At 40.4% G+C, this 18,802-nt stretch overlaps 3 protein-coding genes across 3 annotated transcripts; 1 reads left to right on the plus strand and 2 right to left on the minus strand.

The window, feature by feature from the left end:
• The first annotated feature begins 585 nt into the window (after positions 1–585).
• LOC141787592 (phenazine biosynthesis-like domain-containing protein 1) lies at positions 586–4,781 on the plus strand. Its single transcript, XM_074666114.1, has 10 exons — positions 586–776; positions 1,044–1,143; positions 2,038–2,136; positions 2,304–2,413; positions 2,608–2,637; positions 3,300–3,388; positions 3,554–3,645; positions 3,872–3,955; positions 4,143–4,205; positions 4,375–4,781. Exons 1-10 carry the CDS (start codon positions 693–695, stop codon positions 4,485–4,487), a joined length of 864 nt encoding a protein of 287 aa, XP_074522215.1. The 5' UTR covers positions 586–692; the 3' UTR covers positions 4,488–4,781.
• Positions 4,782–4,933: 152 nt separating this feature from the next.
• On the minus strand, positions 4,934–15,378 carry dna2 (DNA replication helicase/nuclease 2). The gene is made up of 26 exons (XM_074666106.1): positions 15,326–15,378; positions 15,074–15,234; positions 14,617–14,673; positions 13,589–14,447; positions 13,153–13,261; positions 12,777–12,926; positions 12,290–12,473; positions 11,851–11,999; positions 11,548–11,670; positions 11,189–11,435; positions 10,968–11,082; positions 10,577–10,733; positions 10,258–10,449; positions 9,940–10,182; positions 9,733–9,846; positions 9,516–9,625; positions 9,147–9,256; positions 8,783–8,911; positions 7,388–7,480; positions 7,017–7,210; positions 6,752–6,841; positions 6,405–6,618; positions 6,104–6,193; positions 5,762–5,947; positions 5,488–5,636; positions 4,934–5,312 (listed from the first exon to the last, which is right to left on the minus strand). The coding sequence occupies exons 2-26, from the start codon at positions 15,137–15,139 to the stop codon at positions 5,261–5,263; spliced, it is 4,182 nt and encodes a 1,393-aa protein (XP_074522207.1). The 5' UTR covers positions 15,140–15,234; positions 15,326–15,378; the 3' UTR covers positions 4,934–5,260.
• Positions 15,379–16,337: 959 nt separating this feature from the next.
• LOC141788012 (uncharacterized) lies at positions 16,338–18,258 on the minus strand. Its single transcript, XM_074666796.1, has 2 exons — positions 18,006–18,258; positions 16,338–17,487 (listed from the first exon to the last, which is right to left on the minus strand). The coding sequence occupies exons 1-2, from the start codon at positions 18,166–18,168 to the stop codon at positions 16,568–16,570; spliced, it is 1,083 nt and encodes a 360-aa protein (XP_074522897.1). The 5' UTR covers positions 18,169–18,258; the 3' UTR covers positions 16,338–16,567.
• Between the last annotated feature and the right edge of the window lie 544 nt (positions 18,259–18,802).

Raw genomic sequence — 18,802 nt, forward strand, 5'->3', positions numbered from 1 at the left:
CCTGGATCTTTTATTTATTTGTTTATAGATGTTTTCAACGACACCCAAACACAAGTAAACAGCAACAACCTCTAAACTATTTAAATGCCTCAATATCAATAGAAAGCGTCGTGAAGGTAAAAAATGTTATTTCTGAATTTATGAGCTGTAATGAACATTGCACATTGCATGTGGATTTTGGTTGGTATAGCCTATTACCACAGTGCCCTGCGTCCAAATAATTTTTTTTAGTGATTAACAAATTACTTACGGACAATTTTTTTTTCATTATCGCAGAGAACTGTAATGGCAGAGAAACGTAAATCTGACTTTGCGACTCTTCCCCAAGTCTGTGGTAAGAGGAATCTTGAGCAAAACTGTATTTCAACTATGTTACTAATCAATGTAAAGGTACAGCGAACTATGACCCATACACGATTAATTCATCAACTGCCTTGCTGGAGGAGTAGGTTATTCAACCTAAGTCTATAAAACAATATATGAAGGAAATAAAGTCAGGCACAAAGTGAAGCGTGGATGTCTTTTGATACATGTTGAATATCTGGCAACCCTGATGGTGAAAAAGTCGACACTGAGGGGCGTTTGTTAAACTCTAACGGAGAGGGTGAAGTCCACTGACCGCAGAAGAGGGACTGTCAATCCTCTCTGTCCCTAAAGAGTTTCTGTTTACAGCCTGCTTCCTCTCAACAATCATGGAAATTCCTGTGTTCACAGTAGATGCCTTTACTAATTTACCCTTCAAAGGGAACCCAGCAGCAGTTTGTCCTCTTTTGCACGTGAGTAAAATACTTTATGACGTAGCTACATGCAAGTAATGATAAACACATGTCAAACTGAGTGATCGGCGCTGTGCCTCAGTTACTGAATAACGGTTCTTCAGACGCTTTCAGTCAGCAATAGTTGCCCATGCTCCACATTACTGTGTAATTTACCGTAAAGCATCTTGTAATGGTTTGAGCAACGTGGCATGTCTGAATTTCTGCAGCATAGACTGATACTATGTCAAACTGGTGTTTATTAATATTTGCGTACCTTTCCATCAGGAGCTGACTGAGGACTTATATCAGAAAATAGCAGCAGAGATGAACCTGGCAGAAACAGCTTTCATCACAAGGATAAACCCCACTGACACTTTCACCACAGGTCAGACCATATCCATTGAACTTACCACAATTACATTTTATACATCACTTATTCATTTAAACCAAAAAAACCCTGCAACTTTTGATATCTAAAGGGGGTTTTCCAAAACATTTTTATAACAAACACAACAGAACCTTTGTTGTGACCTTGCAAGAGGTTACAGCAACAGTAAACTGCCTAAGCTGTCATAAATGCCAGATGTTTTTTCCACTAAGCCCCAGAGAAAAGTAGTGGTTATGGGAATAAACTCAAAAGAACAAGCATGTAAGGCATTGCTTAAGAAACTCTGGTTGTGGGTTGCAAAGCTGTAACAGCTGCAAAGCTTTTTGCTGCTAACTGAGGATAGTATGTGTATTCATGTGTGTGCACAAAATGGAAGAAAATATGTCCTCAGCAGTTTAGTAGGTAACAATGTTCAAATCACAAATAAGTCTTGCACTGTTGGGAATAAAGAGAACAATGTAATGCAGTGTGCAGTGATTTTTTTTACACACCACCTGAAAATCTTTAAGTATTTGCATTCAAACAGATCAGTCAATTTAACCATAAAAACTAAAAAAGGTTGAATTAAAGCACTGTAACAAGAAAACTTAAGCACTGCTGTCATGATTTTTGGGAATTCTCCACTCCTAAAAGGTTAATCACATGCAGTTATCCCAGAAAAAGGTTAGCATGAGAAAGAACATACAGTATAACTCAGTGCCTCTGGATGAATGCGAATAACTCACAGCTAAGAAATTGCCCACTGTAAACATTAATATGACTCGTATATCATTTTTTCAGATGTATTCATACTGTGTAAATGGTAATGATCCTAATTTCTGGAGACATTTTCACGCTACAGGTGTGTATGTGTGTACAAGAACCTGTCTGATAATCCAGTGTGATTAACAGGATCAAGATTTCGTCTGCGATGGTTTACACCGACCAATGAAGTGAATCTGTGTGGACATGCCACTCTGGCCTCTGCAACAGTGCTGTTTCAGTACGAGAGTAAGATAAGTAACAATATGAAAAATGGTCATAAATGGCATTTTATTATTATTTACATGTAAAATTCAGTCAGTGCATTGACTTCAGCAAACTAAGATAAGTCCTTGATATGTGAACACTTAAGTACCTGCCACCCTTTTATCATTTTTATTTGTCATGTCTGATAGAAAACCAGAATCCTGTACTGGTGTTTGAGACCAAGAGTGGAGAACTGACAGTCACAAAGCAGGGAGAACAGTATATCATGGACTTTCCTCTAAACCCACCAACCCAAGAGGTGCAGTATAAAGTCACACAAACACATTGGGATACAGTTGTCTAATAAAAGCTAACTGCCTTGAGATTCTAATTAATTTCAACAGATGAGATCTGCAGGGCTGACAGATATGAAGACATAATCAGACACCCAAATACTTTAAGAGCAATTATTGTAACAGCTTCTTTTTTCTGTTTCCAAATGCTGTTTCCCAGGATCCAAAGGAATTCAGAGACACCATCAAGGTCAGTAAGATTCCCTGAAAGTGAAGTTACAGTTCTGATTCTTATTAATGTGTTGTTTTCTAACACTGACAAATGTGTGAAATATTGCTTCATAAAGTATACAAAGCAGATGCCACAGTATAGGTGTCTAATCATGGCTAATTTGCAACCCTTGTCCCTTGCCTGGCTTCCAGAGTTAGAATGTAAATTATAGTGTTAGATTCAAGATACTTAAGTAATTTAAAACACACTGTAGGATCAGTGTTTGCAAGAATATACAGGATATGATCTCATATTGAAGAGTATGAGAGTGTCGGCAAACTTGCTTCAGCTGTATCTTTACATGTTAATAACCTCAAGTTATGTCAATATCTTATTTTTAGAGTTTAACACTCTCTGTAGTTTAATACTTCACACTGATGGTGAACGATTGATCATATATTCTACATTGTGCTGCCAGACAGTTTCAACTTGCTGCTTCTTTTGCTCTGATCCCATTACTTTGTTTATTCAACAGTTGGCTAGAATATTTTTGGTGTTAGGTTACCATAAATACCTTAAAATAAGTTTAAAGAATAGAAAATTAAAACTTCCTCTCCTCCCTACATACTCTCAGGTGATCCACTGTGATTGTGATGTTGTACTCGTCTATCTCACCGTGTCCCAAACGCTCCACTTTACAGGCTGCAGTTGGAGATCACCCAGTCCAGGACGTCTGTCTGAGTTCCTCCACCAACAAACTGCTGGTTCGACTCGCTGACAGCTGTGACAGGTTACAAAAGCAATCAGTGGACACACAAAGACAAGACTTCACAGCTACATAAAACTACCCACTACCAACCAGCAGTCGTCCCAACAGTCTCTAGTTTATACCTGCTTTTATCCTACCAGGTGGACTACATTTGTGTTTTTGTGTGTGTGTGTGTGTGTGTTCCAGGTCAGTGCTGACCAGTCTCACAGTTGACCCTGCAGCTCTTCTAAGCAGTGAAAGGAGTGGAAGAGTTAAGGGGGTAATCCTTACTATGAAAGGTGAGAGGATCAAAAATATATACTAGCTGTGTTAAAGGGATGTCATGAGATAGCTTCATTGTTTGTCATTAAACAGGACCAAATGAAGACGTTACATATTTACCAGCGACACCTGTTTGTAGCCTGAAAGTTGCAATGCTTAACCTTTTACTGGTTAATTTGTCCACCAAAATGATGATAATATAATCTTTATTTAATTAGAATGTCCTCCTTTATCTGCCAACAGGATCTCCCGACTGTCAACCAGGTTACGATTTCTACTCCAGATACTTTGCTCCATGGAATGGTATCCCCGAGGATCCTGTCACAGGTAGACAACCAATCATACTCTTACACTTTCTCAACATCCACATGAAAAACATGCTGTTTTTGTAATGTGTTTAGTGTTTGATCATATGCTCTAACAATTAGATTCAAACACCATCAACAGCTATCAGTAAAAACACAAACAATGTTGAAAAGTGGTGCTTCTGGTCTAACATCCATGCCCTTTGCAGGTTCCTCTCACACTGTGCTGGGAAGCTACTGGTCTAAGAAACTAGGAAAGAAGAAGCTGCTGGGTAATTAAGCTTAAAGGAAAAAAAATTAGTGACTTTTCAATTGGTTAAAAAACTTGTCAAATCTAGACCGTTTTTTTTTCTTTTATAACCCAGCAATACAACAATTAATCCTACAGAGCTGAAACAGAAAAATGTGATCCTGTGTGTGTGTGTGTGTGTGTGTGTGTAGCTTACCAGTGCTCCAGTCGGGGAGGGGAGCTGGAACTTGAAGTGAGAGACGATGGAAGGATCAACATAGCTGGACAGGCCGTCTTTGTGCTGCAGGGAACAATCAAACTGTAGATGCAAAGACTTCTACTAAGAGAGGAGAGACCAGGGATGATGGGAGAGAGATGATGCCGGTACAAATGATCTCATGTACTGATTTCACAAAAGCTAAGATTACTTAGATACATTTATGTCCTGTCTGATCATACTTATTAAAACACTACTCTTATGAAAACACTGTGAGATGTAATAAAAAATGAACACTCAGTTTTTAATGGAAATATTTATTCACATAAAATAAAAAATAAAATTAGCAAATTAAATACAGAAAAAAGTCAGGATCAAAGTTAATGATGAGGATGTCATGCTTAATTTTGTCACAGCTGATCAATAGAGGTAGTTAAAAGCTACATATAAAATTCCATGTCAAGACATAACAAGTACCAAAAATAATTTGGACTATTTTCAATCCAGTTTGAAAATCATATTTCACAACATCAGCTAGAAGGTTAAACTGGTGTTCTAAACCAAAAAATAAAAAATAATAAAAAAGTGTCTACATCTACTTTTTCTTGTGTGTTGATTACTATTTTACCAAAGATTAGTTGCATCACATCAAATGCTTTGCTGGAGGAGCTCTGCTCGGCGCTATAGGAGGTCTAGATGACAGGCTGGGTCTGTAGGTCACAAAGTTTCATTTTTCCAGAAGACCAGATAGAAATAAATTTACAGCCACTTAAAATTAAAATGACAGCGTCTTGGTTTCATTCAGTGCTTTTGCAGATAGAGGCAATCTCTTTGCTGCTCAACAGCAACTTGAAACACCTCCATGGCTTCACAGACTTCATTCACAAAGAGAGGCTCGGTAAGGCTTTGTGGGCACCCGGGGGGAGCTGGATAATGTGAAGTTAGTGTCAAGGGAAATAAAAACAGACAGAATATATTAACAATGACATGATAAAAGAAGAAAGAAAGGTATGTCATTATTTACCTGCTATCCAACAGATTTGAAGTATCAGGTGTTAAAGTGCAGTAGTAAAACATGTAGGTTACTTTTAGTGTATATTTAAAGGATATCATGTTCTCCTGCTGGAGATGGTTGAGTAGTTTCTCCACAGGAGCGTAGCGTCTCAGCGTTGTGGCAGAGCCCACCATCAGCAGCTTGTGTTTAGCCCTGGTGATTGCAACATTCAGACGACGCCAGTCCTTCAACAGCTCTCCTAACTGTGGAAAAAGAAGCGGGCGACAATCAGGTCAGATTCTCACCTCAGTGTTCATTAGCTGCTTGTTCTTTTAAGCACAGATCTAAGCACAGAGGAGTGAGGAGATAGGTGACTCTGAAAACGTACGTGTCCTTCCTCTACAGTGCTTCTGACAAAGGACAGAACGATCAGACTCTTGTCACGTCCTTGGTATCTGTCCACTGTGTTCACCTCCACACCAGTGAAGGAAGAGGACGTCAGCAGAGAAGAGATGCTTTTCAGCTGTTGTCTGTAGGGGGTGATGACGCCTATATCACTGGCCTTACACCCTGCCTAAAGACAAAAAAGTAAGAGTTATGATAATATGGTGCACTGATTATTTCTCCACTTATTCCCATTTCTGTTTAACACATGAGAGATTCTTATCCCCCAGAGAAGTCAGGTCTTGTGAAATTTTCAAACTGCAATGCATTTAAAAATTTGCTGTACCTTCATTAGCAGTGAAAGCAACTTGTGGATGAGAGCTGCCTCAGTGTGATTGCTTATACCACCTTGCTCAACAGACTCTAATGCCGGCACCTAAAGGAAGCAGAGAGGAACAAGATAAACACATGACCAATACAGCCTTTAGAAAGCACATCTGAACTACAGCATGTCAGTTTAAAAATACACAAGGAAGAGTTAGACTGAATAATAATTATGTGTGTTCAAATGCTTAAGTATAAATATATCTGTCATTTCTATCACACAAAAAAGAAACAACTCAAAGGATGATGCTAATTCTTCCAACCTTTGAGCAATCCAAGAAGCAAACAGGGTTGCTAGGTAACATTGCAGCCTGCACCCAAGCCAGGTCGGGCTGGGGATCAGCCTCAGAGAGTGAACTGAGCTCTGATTGGACAGAGAGCAGAAAGGGCAGATTGAGCAGGGCCTCGGCCGTCCTCTCTGACCCACACTCCAGTCGACCCTCGTACATCAGGGAGTTACTGAGAGACATGATCTGCCTGAAACAGAGCACATGAGGTTTAGTTTCCTCTACAATGAAAGAACAGGACGAGGGTCCAAGCAGCCCGTGATGAAAACAACACTGTGTGTGTGTGTGTGTGTGTGTGTGTGTGTGTGTGTGTGTGAGATTACCTGTTCATTCTGTACTGTACATTCAGCTGAACAACCGCTTCACTGTGGAGCTCTAGTCGCTTAAATAGACTTTCATCCATCCCAAGTGACCTGCAAAGAAACATGACAGTTTGACATTCTACAATGATGCATCAAATAAAGACTGAAGCCACCTTTAGTTGCATGATGACTTTCATATTCACTCTCATTAACTGCTCTAAAAATATTCTTCCAGTATTCAGATGTGATCAACATAAAACTATTTATAAAGATTCATTCACTTTACCTGGCTTCTTGATTTTGCACGATTGGTGGCAGCTGTTGGTGATCCCCCACAAGGACAAATCTCTTGGCGTAGAACAGGGGGCCGACACAGATCGGCTGGCTGATCTGTGACGCTTCATCCACGATGCAGAAATCAAAGCGACGGCGTGTGAAAATGGGATGTTTGATGCCCATACAGGTGGTTCCCACAACCAGCTGGAAAAGACACAGGACAGGAACTCAGCTGTACAAGGTTGCTATTGAAATAAATCTTTATGGGTGACAAGATAGACATCATAATCGCTGAGCTCAGACGTCAAAAAAGTACAATTGAAAATGGATTAATATGAGCTAGGGGCTGCTTCAAAGACAGCTCAAATACCAACTCTTTACCTCTTTGTTGTAAAGCTGCTCCAAATCAGACACGGTGTGGACCCCCTTCTTCCTCAAACTCTCCTCTGTGTAAGGCAGGATGTCAGGATGAACCTGGCAGCAGAGAGCAGAGGAGATGAGAAGACCTCAGAAGAGGCCAAAACTACAAGAGCTTTAATTTTTTTTGGTGGGCTGATGTTTGAAAAAGTTTTTTGCTGACTTTACACATTTATATAGGTATGCCTCTGGAAACGTTTGCTGTGACATGTCTTTGACAAGTTTGTACTTCATGCTATTAAGGAAGAGGGATGCACCTATCTGATCCTGGTATCGCTTTGTCAAAGACTTAAAAAAGTGTGTATGTATTACATTATGAAAACCAGTGGGTCTGCACAGTATTGCTATTCATTTGCATTTTAGCAGTTTGGAAGTATTTCACGCTTACTTTGCCGACACCTCTGATGGCAACTTGGAATATGCCCAAGTTTAATTCTTCACTTACAAAACTTAGGGTGCCAAAACATAGTTCTCAGTCTTATCCTCGTATTGAGAAATAAAGGCAGTTAAAATAATACAGAGTTTGCACATAATGTCACAGCAGCTGGAAGTCGCTGCGGTTACGCCCACTGAGTGGCAGAAAGAGGGAGTTGGAGGCAGCGTTGGCTTAAATACTGTCTAAACTCTGAAAAAAAAAAATGGGGAAGCACTGTTGCGGGACTGATTGAATGAACATGTTTGAAAAGCAATCAGGGCTATCTTTTGACAGGCTACTAAAAGACAAAGAGAAGAGAAACTGATGGATCACTGCAATTTACAGAAACAATCCAGGCAACAAAAGCTGGATTTGGGGTTCCCATTTTGTGTCAGTTAACGCTAATTTATGATGTTTTTTGGGTTAAATCATTCCTTATATTACGAAATCTCTAAATGTTAGCATTTTGTATTCATCATATTTTTCATAACTGAGACATTTTTTGTCTTTGTGTGAACGTTGAAAATTGTGCTTGACATGATTAAACTAACTTAAACTGAGGCTAACCCATTTTTCCAAGTAAAGGGGAACTCAGGCACGAGCAGCTCTAGCTGTGTTGTACAAAGTATTTGATATTAACTTAACTTAAATACCGTCGCGGAGACTAAACGTTCATTAATTATACAGTCTATGTTAAATACCAAAAGTACAAACAGATAATAAGTATATTCGCTCGGGTCAATCCATGGTAAACTGTAAATTGAATCATATAGGTACAGTGGGGTTTGTTTTGCCACTTAGTCTGACTGAAGTGGGCGTGTCCCAGCAGATACCAAAGTCCAGAAAACACAATATTGGTATCAGAACTTAAAAAGTTGGGTCGATGCATCCTTTTTAAGGAACTAAAGAGTTGTTCTTTTAATTTAAAATGATTTATAGCAAACCTTCTGCCCCTGCCCGAGACGCAGGAATCCCACCCGAAACCTTTTCAGCTTCAGCAGGATGTTGTCGACAGCGGAGTGTGTGTAGCTGGTCAGCAGCACACTGAACCCACAGGCGTGGAGGATTCGAACCTGAAAGAAAAGGAAAGGACAAAAGAGCAGAAAAGAATTTGAGAAACCTGGAAGGTGACGGATAAAGGAGTAGAAAGGAAAGGTGATACTAATAACAACAATACATTTTATTTAAAAGTGCCTTTCATAACACTCAAGGTCACTTTAAAAGTAATAAAAAAAGTTAAGAAGAAACAACACAATAAGAATAAATAAAAACAACAAACACAGTAACATCAAGTTCAGTGTCAGTTACCAGGGTACAGATGGTTGTGGTTTTTCCTGTGCCTGGCATGCCAACAATCAGTGTATAGTCCTGAGATAACAGCACCTTCTTCATGGCCTGTTTCTGTGGTTTGTTGAGGCCTACAAACACACAACACATGAAGTGATCAAACAGGAGTTCACCCTCAAGTGTACACAGAATAAAGGGCTGAGAAGTTTCCTGTATTGAACATAAAGTATAAAACAACTCCAGTAACCATGACTTATAGTACGTCACATCATCAAGTCATGTCTCAAATCATTAAATTTTCACCAGCGGCAGCAACAGAAAGCAGAAAATAACATTTGGAACAAAAATAAAAAAAGAGAATATTACATCTGAGCTGAGTAGTTTAGTTACCTTTGAGGATGTTTGCCACGGTGTCTTTGGCTTCTCTTGGCAGAACAGAGCTGAGGTTGGAAATAAACTTTGGGGGACGCAGGTCAATAATCAGCTCTCTCAGCCGATCACTGAACACACACACACACACATGACCAGACATAAAACTTTTTAGTGTTCAATAGGGCTTTAAATGATGAGTGTGTTTAACAATACTTGATGGTCTTTTTTACTTTACCTGTCCTGGTCGTTTTCCATCAGTCTGGAGATATTGGTGAGAGGACTACTGAAGCCCATCGCACCTTCATTACCATCCAGTCGAAACAACACACCACTGAACTTTGTCAGATTTCTGTAAAAACACAAAAACAGAGCAGCTGACACCTGCACAGCAGTTAGTTAAAGAAAATGAGGCGCCTGATGATGCATGGGCTTTTTTACTAACCTGTCCAAAGTGCAGCTGACCAGCGTCCTGCTGACTTCACACAGAAATCCTGTTGCCAAACCAACGAAACGACCCTCCTGGTCACTCACAACAATGCGATCCCCACTGGATAAACCACTATTAGTCATATTCTTCTGTTGGACTGCACCGCTCCGCTGGAAATGATGGAGGAAAACCCCTTCAGACTGCACAGTGACCGCACCGCTGAGCAGCAAGTTTCCAACACAGCTCCCACTCTTTTCACTAGAAACACAGGACACAGAATAAGAATTAAAGGGTGAAACACATCATGAGTTAATCTGAGTGCAGGTTACACACCTCTCCTCTGCCGTCTGAAGCCACACACGCTTCCGTCCGTTCTTCACCTCCATGGTCCCTGCCTCCAGGCAGCAGAGAAGCAGCCAGTGAGAAAAGTAGCTGATATGTGGTGGGGTCAAGTGGCCTGTCTCCTGGGTCAGGAACTCACGGACAACATCCTCAGTATCATCTGCAGAGCTGCCATCCACTGCTCTGAAGGAAAAAGAGGATAGATGACAAGGAGTAAAGAGAGGCAACAAAAGACAGGACGGAGCGAGACAAAGAGGGAAAGACAAAGAGGAGACACCTGATAGTTGTGGTTTGGTTTAAAAGACTGTACCTTTCATACAAAGCACAGTTCTTCTTCTGCGGACAGTACTGGCAGGTCTGCCTGTTTGTCAGGATGTCAGGGAGTCTAGATAGACGGCTTGGCTTCACTTCTTTCTCCACACAGTTGTGAATGTGATGAACTAAAGTGTTTCTCAGCTTCAGCAGCTCTGTGTTTATGGGAGTTCAGATGGAAGACAGAGAGAGGACAGTTTTTGGTTTTAATGCCCCATCACCAGGATATTTAATTCTGTTCACTGTTTGAGAGTGCAATAAGTCAACAAGTTCTCAAGTAAGTATATTATCATATTGTGTTGCTCAAATAAAAATATAACAAGATGTAACAATAATTAATCATAAAACTTTTTTCTGTTCGGGGTTAAATGGATGTGGGCTAGCTGTACCTCTGCGGTCCATGTGGCTGGCCACGACTGGGTGCATGTTGCCCGTTTTGAGGTAGAGAAGAAAGCCAGCTTCAGAGTTGTACCTTTCTGAACTCATCAGAGTGTAGAGAATCACCTGTAAACAGGGGAACAGATTTATGCTGAAGTCCTGAGACTGGTAGTGTGAGCCTCTATCAGTGTAAACCCAACCTGCATACTTCAACACACGGTGGCCCACCCACCTGGCTGCGATGCTCTATTGAGTTGGACTCCTTCCCTGTTTTCAGCTCCAGGGGGACAATCCTCTCCTCCGGGGTCCTGTGTGTACCGTTTCGTGGTCTTTGGACTCGAACCTGTGCTGTTACATCAATTTTCCCTTTCAGACCAAATCTGGGCGACCAAACGTTCTCCTCGATGTCTGCCAGCTCACTTACAGTGACAGCAGTGGCTGAGCCCTGATCCTTGCTCTGAGCTCTGCCGCTGGTAGGACTGAGCAGATTAAGACAGAAACATAACATCATTTAGACCCGTTATATTAAAACTGGGATCGAAAAAAAAGCACCACTTCTTTCATATTTTTACAGACAGTATGTGTGTGTACATTTTGATGTTGATTGCTTTCGGTGTTTCAGAGCTGAGGTAGTCTTTTGCCCAGTGCTCCAGTGAAGGCAGATAACCCAACAGCTCCTGCTTCATCTCTTCCTGGCATACACCCAAACTGTACCTGAAGGATCAGGAAAAAAAACACAAACACATAACTAAACAAGGTCAAAGTATCTGCACAGAGACAGCAGAAAGCGATAGACCACATTTTAAAACGTGTCAAAGCAGTCCCGACAGAAGTGCTTTGTTCAGAGCAACATTACTGCGTCTAACTCTGATCAGATATAATCCAGCCACTCACATGTCTCCTAGGTACTGAGGACTGTGCAGGGCCTGATCAGCCAGTTTAGATAGAGTCTCCAGAGAAAAATCTTTAGCTGTGGCTGCTCTTTGGAAAACTTCATGGACCATGGTGCCGTTCAGCATTTGTTTGGAGCCGCCGTCAAAACCCTGCATCGAGGCGTGAAGTAAAACCAGAGGAAAGTTAAGAGGAGTGTAACTGAATGTATCACCATCAGACTACAGAATCCTTTACAAACCACTTTGAACAACAAAAGGACAGGGACCAGAGCTCTATAAATGATGCTTGCTATGAAGAACAGTGTTAAGACATGTTGAGAGCAACGCAAGCCTCTTAGCAGAGAAGATGAACGTGCAACAAACATTTGTATGAATAACTCAATAACCAAACAATAAAAACAGCAGGTTGTGATCTTAGCTGTGTCAGCAAAGCTTTTCACCTTGAACATGTCTCCCAATACTGCTCGCCTCATGCAGCGAATGGAGTTGGAAATGGTGGTTCCTGAGATGAGGCTATCAGGTAGTAAAACCAGGAAGCCATGCTCCCTGTCCACTAACCAGGATCCTCCGTCAGAGTGGCCCTCCAGGTGCACCACATCCCCACAACAGACAGGCGTCATCTCCCTACAGACAGAGTCATTTTATTATCATGCAATGAACAGACACACACAAATGCATCATGAAGATCTGTTCATAAAGAGACACATTCTAATTTTCAGTGGTTACACCGACACATGAATCACAAATGAAATATAGCACTAAAGCAGGTAACAAGCTTTCCTTGATTGTGAGAGCATTTGCTCCAAACTTTTTACAACTTTTTACAACATTTTACATCCCTTACTCTTTATCTCTCTTTACTAGCTTCCGGGTTGCTTACAAAGAGATGTGCACCAGGAAAGACAGGATTGTAGTAGACAGCATTACCATCCATCTTTCAGCAGACATGTCTCAGTCGGATGTAGAGATCTAGAGCATGAGATGGTCAGTGTTTTGCTGCCCGGTCTCTCCTCAACATCCAAAACCCAGTAGCGATTGTTGAAGCCTCCGGACAGGATGATGTGTTCAGGTACCTTACTGTTCAACAGGGAGATTAAACACAAAGATCTTGGTACCAAAAATTAAACCACATACATCAAGATAAAACCTTTCCCAAAGTTAACTCCTCAATACCACATTAATTCTAGTGTGTGGTTGTGTTCTGGACAAAAATGTTAATTTCTACAATAAAGAAAGAAAAGGAAGCTAGTCAGCTAACACAATCACAGGACTCTCCAGTTTGGAGTGTTTGTGTGTTCCTTACAGGGGCTTTTTGGGTTTATCCTCTGTGGCAGGTCTTTCATTAGGATCCATCTGGTCCGTAAACCAGCTCTCATCAAATTCATCTGTGTCAGGACATCCCGACATCACTCCTGCTTGTTCAAAATGGAAAGAGAAACCAAACAAAATATAAGCAGGTGATAAAAACCATGAACAGAATGTGATTGGATGGATTTGATACTTCAACATCTGGGAGTTTAATAACACTTAAGCTGGGTCAAATCTTGTTGCTTCTTGCAGATTTTATAACTCCTAAAAAGCGTGTTTATTTTCAGTCAGACTCATAAAGGCAGGATGACAAAAATGTGCCAACTTTTTTTGTTTTAGACAAAATAGAGATGTATTTTATCTCTTCAGAGGCATGCTGTACGTTTGATGTGTTTAAGTCATTACTACAATTTACAAAACATCCACTGTACCTCCAGCTGGCTGCTGATCTGATGGGGGCACTTGGTTACTGCCTCTGTTTGATGTTATTGCAGCTTCTGTGTTTTCAGGGCCCATCTCCTCCTGCTTGCTGTTGAGGTCTGCCTCTGCACCCTTCACAATTCTCCTTGTTGTATTTGTGATGGTGGGTGCCCCTGCTTGAAGGGTAGGAGTGTGTTGATTTTTACTTGCTTTTGCCTCTGCCGCCTTCTGCTCTGTTATCACAGTGAAACAAGAATCTTTCTTGTTTTTATCTTTTTGCTCTTGATGTTTTCTCTGATGAGCGTCTGACTGGTCAGTAGACAAAAGAGGTGTCTTCAAAGAGCCAATGATAGGCCTTGTTGCATTCAGCTTATTACCAATTGGACTGAGTGCACTGATTTGGGCTGGTAAATTGGCAGTTCTTGGTCTCTTTGCATTAAGAGGCTCTTGAGGAGGGCTGAAAAGTCTCTTTTGGGAGCCAGAAAACCCCCCGTCCCTTTTGACTTGTTCACTCTCCTCAGTCTTTACTCTCAGCACACTCTGCCCTTTGGAGCGAGGACTACGACAGATGGGGGACAGCTGGCCGAGCTTCTCCATACCAGTCCTTTCTTTGCTGGGCAAGGAGTCCAGTTGACTTGTATCACTGGATGAAGAAGAGGAAAAAGCAGGTCTGATCTGGCTGTTTGGGGTCTCAGGCACGGAGAGGAGGAGATCTGGTGAAGAGGGTGGGAGGTTTTCGAGGTCTCTGTGGATGCTCCTTTTTGAGGGGGATTGAAGTCTGAGTGTTGTTGTTTGATCATTTTTGATCTGAGGTTCAGTCTTGTTGAGTGCAGTGCCAGCATAGCATAGTTTTGTGGAGGATGTCAAGTCCTAAAAGGAACACAGAGAAACAAGCAGTAAGATACAAGTGGTAAACTGAAAATTCATGAGAAATGCAGAACATAGAAGAGATATACAAAAATGAGCTGCAGGCATAAAAATAAGCAGAAAAAAAGGAGCACACAACAGAATAAAACAGGAAAAATGACACAAAATGTACCTTGTGGTGGGTTTGAGAAGAAAAGAAAGACAAGATGTTTTTCTGTGCAGCTGGAGCCTGATAGAAAATACAAAGCAAACATTTAAATACATATTCCTGCCGCAGTTTGTTCATTCTGTTTTTACATTAGCGTTCTGAAAACACTTGGCTATTCATCTCCATTCATCTATTTATCATACAGCCTGAGCTGGATTTTGAGATATCAATTCATGTCATTAAGTGTTTTGTTTTCTGCCATTTTCCCCTATGATCCAACGTTGCTGTCTTGAGTGAAGCAAACATGGCTGTGCTGAGGGGATCAGTGAGGTAAACACCTGAAGACACACACAGAGCTGACAATAATAAGATGAAAAGCGTCACAGTTAGCATTACTCGGCGTAGCAAAAGGCTGATACGATACTTTAACAACCTCATAAGTTCAGTCGTTCATTAATGACTTACAACCTGGAGGACTCACATTGGTTTTCTTCAGCTTGGTTCTGTTCATGATGAGACGGTTCGATAATGTGACAGGTGTTAGCATTTAGCAGCGTCTGGTACTTCAGTCCGACGGTTCGTTTTAACGGACAGACACTGACGTTAACGGCTCATTTATCACAGTCGATCGAATCTGCGTCTCTAAACCGGGAGACATCACAGATACAGCATTAGCTACAGGCGAGTTTAAAGAAATACGATTAAAAACATGTTTTCAGTGGAAGTTTAGGACCCCTGGTGTTGCACTGAAGATGCTCCGAATTTTTCCGCGCAAATTGAGTTTCGCGCAACGGAAGTGACACAATTTTACTTCCGCTTAGTTTTTTTTTTTTTTTTTTTTTTTTTTTTAACATAAGCCATTGACGGAAACAAATCTTATAGAGCATAGAGAGTAATAATCACAGCAGAAGTCAAATTAATACATCAGAAATAAGTTTGAAGGTTGATTTTGTTGTGCATCGCAACATGCAAAAGAACAACAAAAAAAAAAGACCAACAAGAAAAACGGCTTAAGAAATGATAAATATTTTTTTAACATCTCGAGAAACTATTTGTGTTTAAGTAAACATTATTGGTTTGTATTGGCATTTTGCCTAAACACATATACCAGTAACAGGTTGTAAACGCATGCAAAAAATAGTCATGAATTGAGTTGAAGTCATTAAACTATCCTAAAAATACAAATTGTAAAATAATACTTATAATACACATCTGCCTTTTAACATTGAGTGCATTTTTAAGAAATATAAAATCAGAAAATTTGATCACTTTTTTTTTAAATGATTGATTAGTACACTTAAGTGAGGTTTCTTAAAATCTTCAAACAGGCCACCACTGACTTCAGGTCTTGACTAGTTGTATTTTCATTAAGTATCTTATCTCCTGTGACTTCCAGTTCTGCTAACAAAACAAAGGTCAGCAGGGGTTGGGGTTGTTGTCCAGTTTTTCCTGAGGTATATATATATATATATATATATATATATATATATATATATATATATATATATATATATATATATATATATATATATATATATATTGGCCAAGCTCAAATAAAAATTGTCCTGAAGATAGCCTTCATAACTACAACATAAGCAAAAACATAAATACTCCCAATGAAGAGTAGTTCTTTTAAAAAACAAAACCTCAACATTTACATCTTCCTGTTTTCTTAAGTTGCTCAGAGCTTAGAGAGGTTGATGGGGTAGGAAAGATGACTTAAAAACTTTGTTATGTTGTGTGGAGGACATTTATTCATATCAAAGAACATTTATCATTTGTGAGCATTGAGACAGCAATGACAGACTGATTATGTTTTCAAAAGAGGTAGAAATGCCCCCTTGCTTTATTTTTCTTTTAAAATTCATAGCTACAAATAAGTGTAATTTGATCAACATAAAACATTACATGAAAAAAATATCATGAATAGAAGAATGATGAAACAGAATCTATACCTCGGACCAAACAACAAAAGCTATGCATGTCCTGCTGCATGAGTTTTCATATGACTGGTCAAATGAGAATTACGGATGAATCTTTTCCCACATGAGGCACAGCTAAAAGGCTTCTCTCCTGAATGAGTCTTCATATGGCGTGTCAGATTAGACTGAGCAGTGAATTTCATATTGCACACAGTACAAACGTAAGGTTTTTCACCTGTGTGAATCATATGGTGCTTAATGAGATCTGCCTTTTCTCTGAATCTTTTACCACAGTAAGTGCAGCTGTGAGGTTTTTCTCCCGTGTGGATTCGGATGTGGGCATTCATGTTCCCGACCTGAGAGAAACCTCTGCCACAGAAGCGGCATGTGTATGGTTTCTGTCCATAGTGAGAGTTCATATGAGTCTGCAGATACGAGCGCTGGATGAAGTGTTTGCCACAAAGACTGCAGCTGTACGGTTTCTCTCCTGTGTGTGTCTTCATGTGGCGAGTCAGGACGGATTTAATCCTGAAGGTCTTGTTGCATGTGCTGCAGGTGTACATCCTGTCTGATGTCTTACCATCTTGCAGTTGTTTATCTCCATTACCTCCAGTATCTCCACAGTCTCTCCATTCACTCTCACAAACTCCACTCGCCTGGCAGTCAGTGGTTGTCTGTGACACATCACGGCCATCTCTACCGTGCTCAGATTTTAACTGTTCACTTGAGCTGAAACAGTTTCCCTTCATTTGAAAGTCTTGGTTTTGGTGTGAGGTCTGTCTTCCATCATTTCCACTTTGTGGCACATATATTATATTGAGCAAGTCTTTAATGTCAGATGACTCCTTGTTTTCTCCCTCCTCAGCAGCCCACAGTTCATCCTCGTGTTCTTCTTTTATGTTTCCAGGTTCCAGGCCTTCCTCAACTGGCTCAGACGGGGTGTCATGCTCCTGGAGACAAAGCTGCAGGGGGGCTAAGGATACAACACATGAGAAAAGAGATGCAGGCTTTAGTTTAATCAAAAGAAATCTAGGTATATATTATCAAAAATATAGCTGACAAAATGTCAGACCCCTCTGCTAAAGATTAGACTAAAAGAACTTCACTTACCACTCTGAATGCTCTTTGACGCTACATAGTCAACATATTAAAATATGGTGTGCTACATTATAATGGCATGTGTAGTAGCCTTTAAGATTTTTCAATATGACAGAGTTTTCCTGACCTCTCCATTCAGCAAATTTTAAAAAGGCACCAAGAAAGAAACTACTGTCTGGTACATGTTCAAAGTGACAGCCATTTTGCATCCCCTCCCCCATGTAGGGATGCAAAATGGCTACTTTGTATCTCTTTGTCGGGCTCTGCGTCGATAAAGTTGACAGAAATTACAAAAGCCCCAGTGCGTATTATTATAACGATAAATAAAACAAAGAATCAAGGTCCCAGGTTACAGGGTAGTGTTGAGGTCAAAAGTAATGTGAATGGTGTTACCTTTCTCCCTACACAGCCCTCGCTGTTGTTCCTGCTGCTGCTTTGAACGAAACACCGTCTCCTCATATTCCTTCAGAGTTTTCTCGAAGATGTTGAATATTTCTTCAGCAGCAGCCGTCAGTCGCTCCCTGACCAAGGCTTTAAGTTCATCTGTTTTGAACATTTCCGCCGGTGAAAGACAATCCCCACTGCAGTTATCTACGGACCGGTGTTGTGTCAGAAGTTGATTTATGCCAGACACTGACTTCCGGTCCACGGGAGCGCGCACAGCCGTGAGAGTGGAATAGCGCAACTTCTGAGTTGGCCCCCCACCCAACGCAAAACTCAATAAAAAATAGTCTCAATCGTTTGTGCTACGTTAGTGCTGATTTGTGGAAAAAATTATCGTTTATGCTGCTTTGGTTTTTAAGATATAACAAGTTTATTATAAGGGAATGAGTCCCATTGTACAATGGGACTCAATGGAGAGTGGCATGGCTGTCCGTAATAGGGCTGTGCTTAGAATGACCTTAATAATATTTTTTAATATATTTTTAAAATATATACATATTTATAGGAAAACCGTGCCGCTCTCCATTAAGTCCCATTGTACAATGGGACTCATTCCCTTATAATAAACTTCTTAAAAACTATCTTAAAAACCAATGCAGCACAAACGATATTTTTTTTTGCACAAACCAGCACTAACGTAGCACAAACGACTGAGACTATGTTTGTTCAGTTTGAACAATGTCGGGGGGCTGAGTGAACTTAGAATGACCTTAATAATATTTTTTAATATCTTAAAGCAGCACAAA

This window comes from Halichoeres trimaculatus, unplaced genomic scaffold (genome assembly GCF_033239565.1).
Source record: "Halichoeres trimaculatus isolate MK-OKI-2021-1 unplaced genomic scaffold, fHalTri1.1 fHalTri1_scaffold_3, whole genome shotgun sequence".
Classification (NCBI taxonomy): Eukaryota; Metazoa; Chordata; class Actinopteri; order Labriformes; family Labridae; genus Halichoeres; species Halichoeres trimaculatus.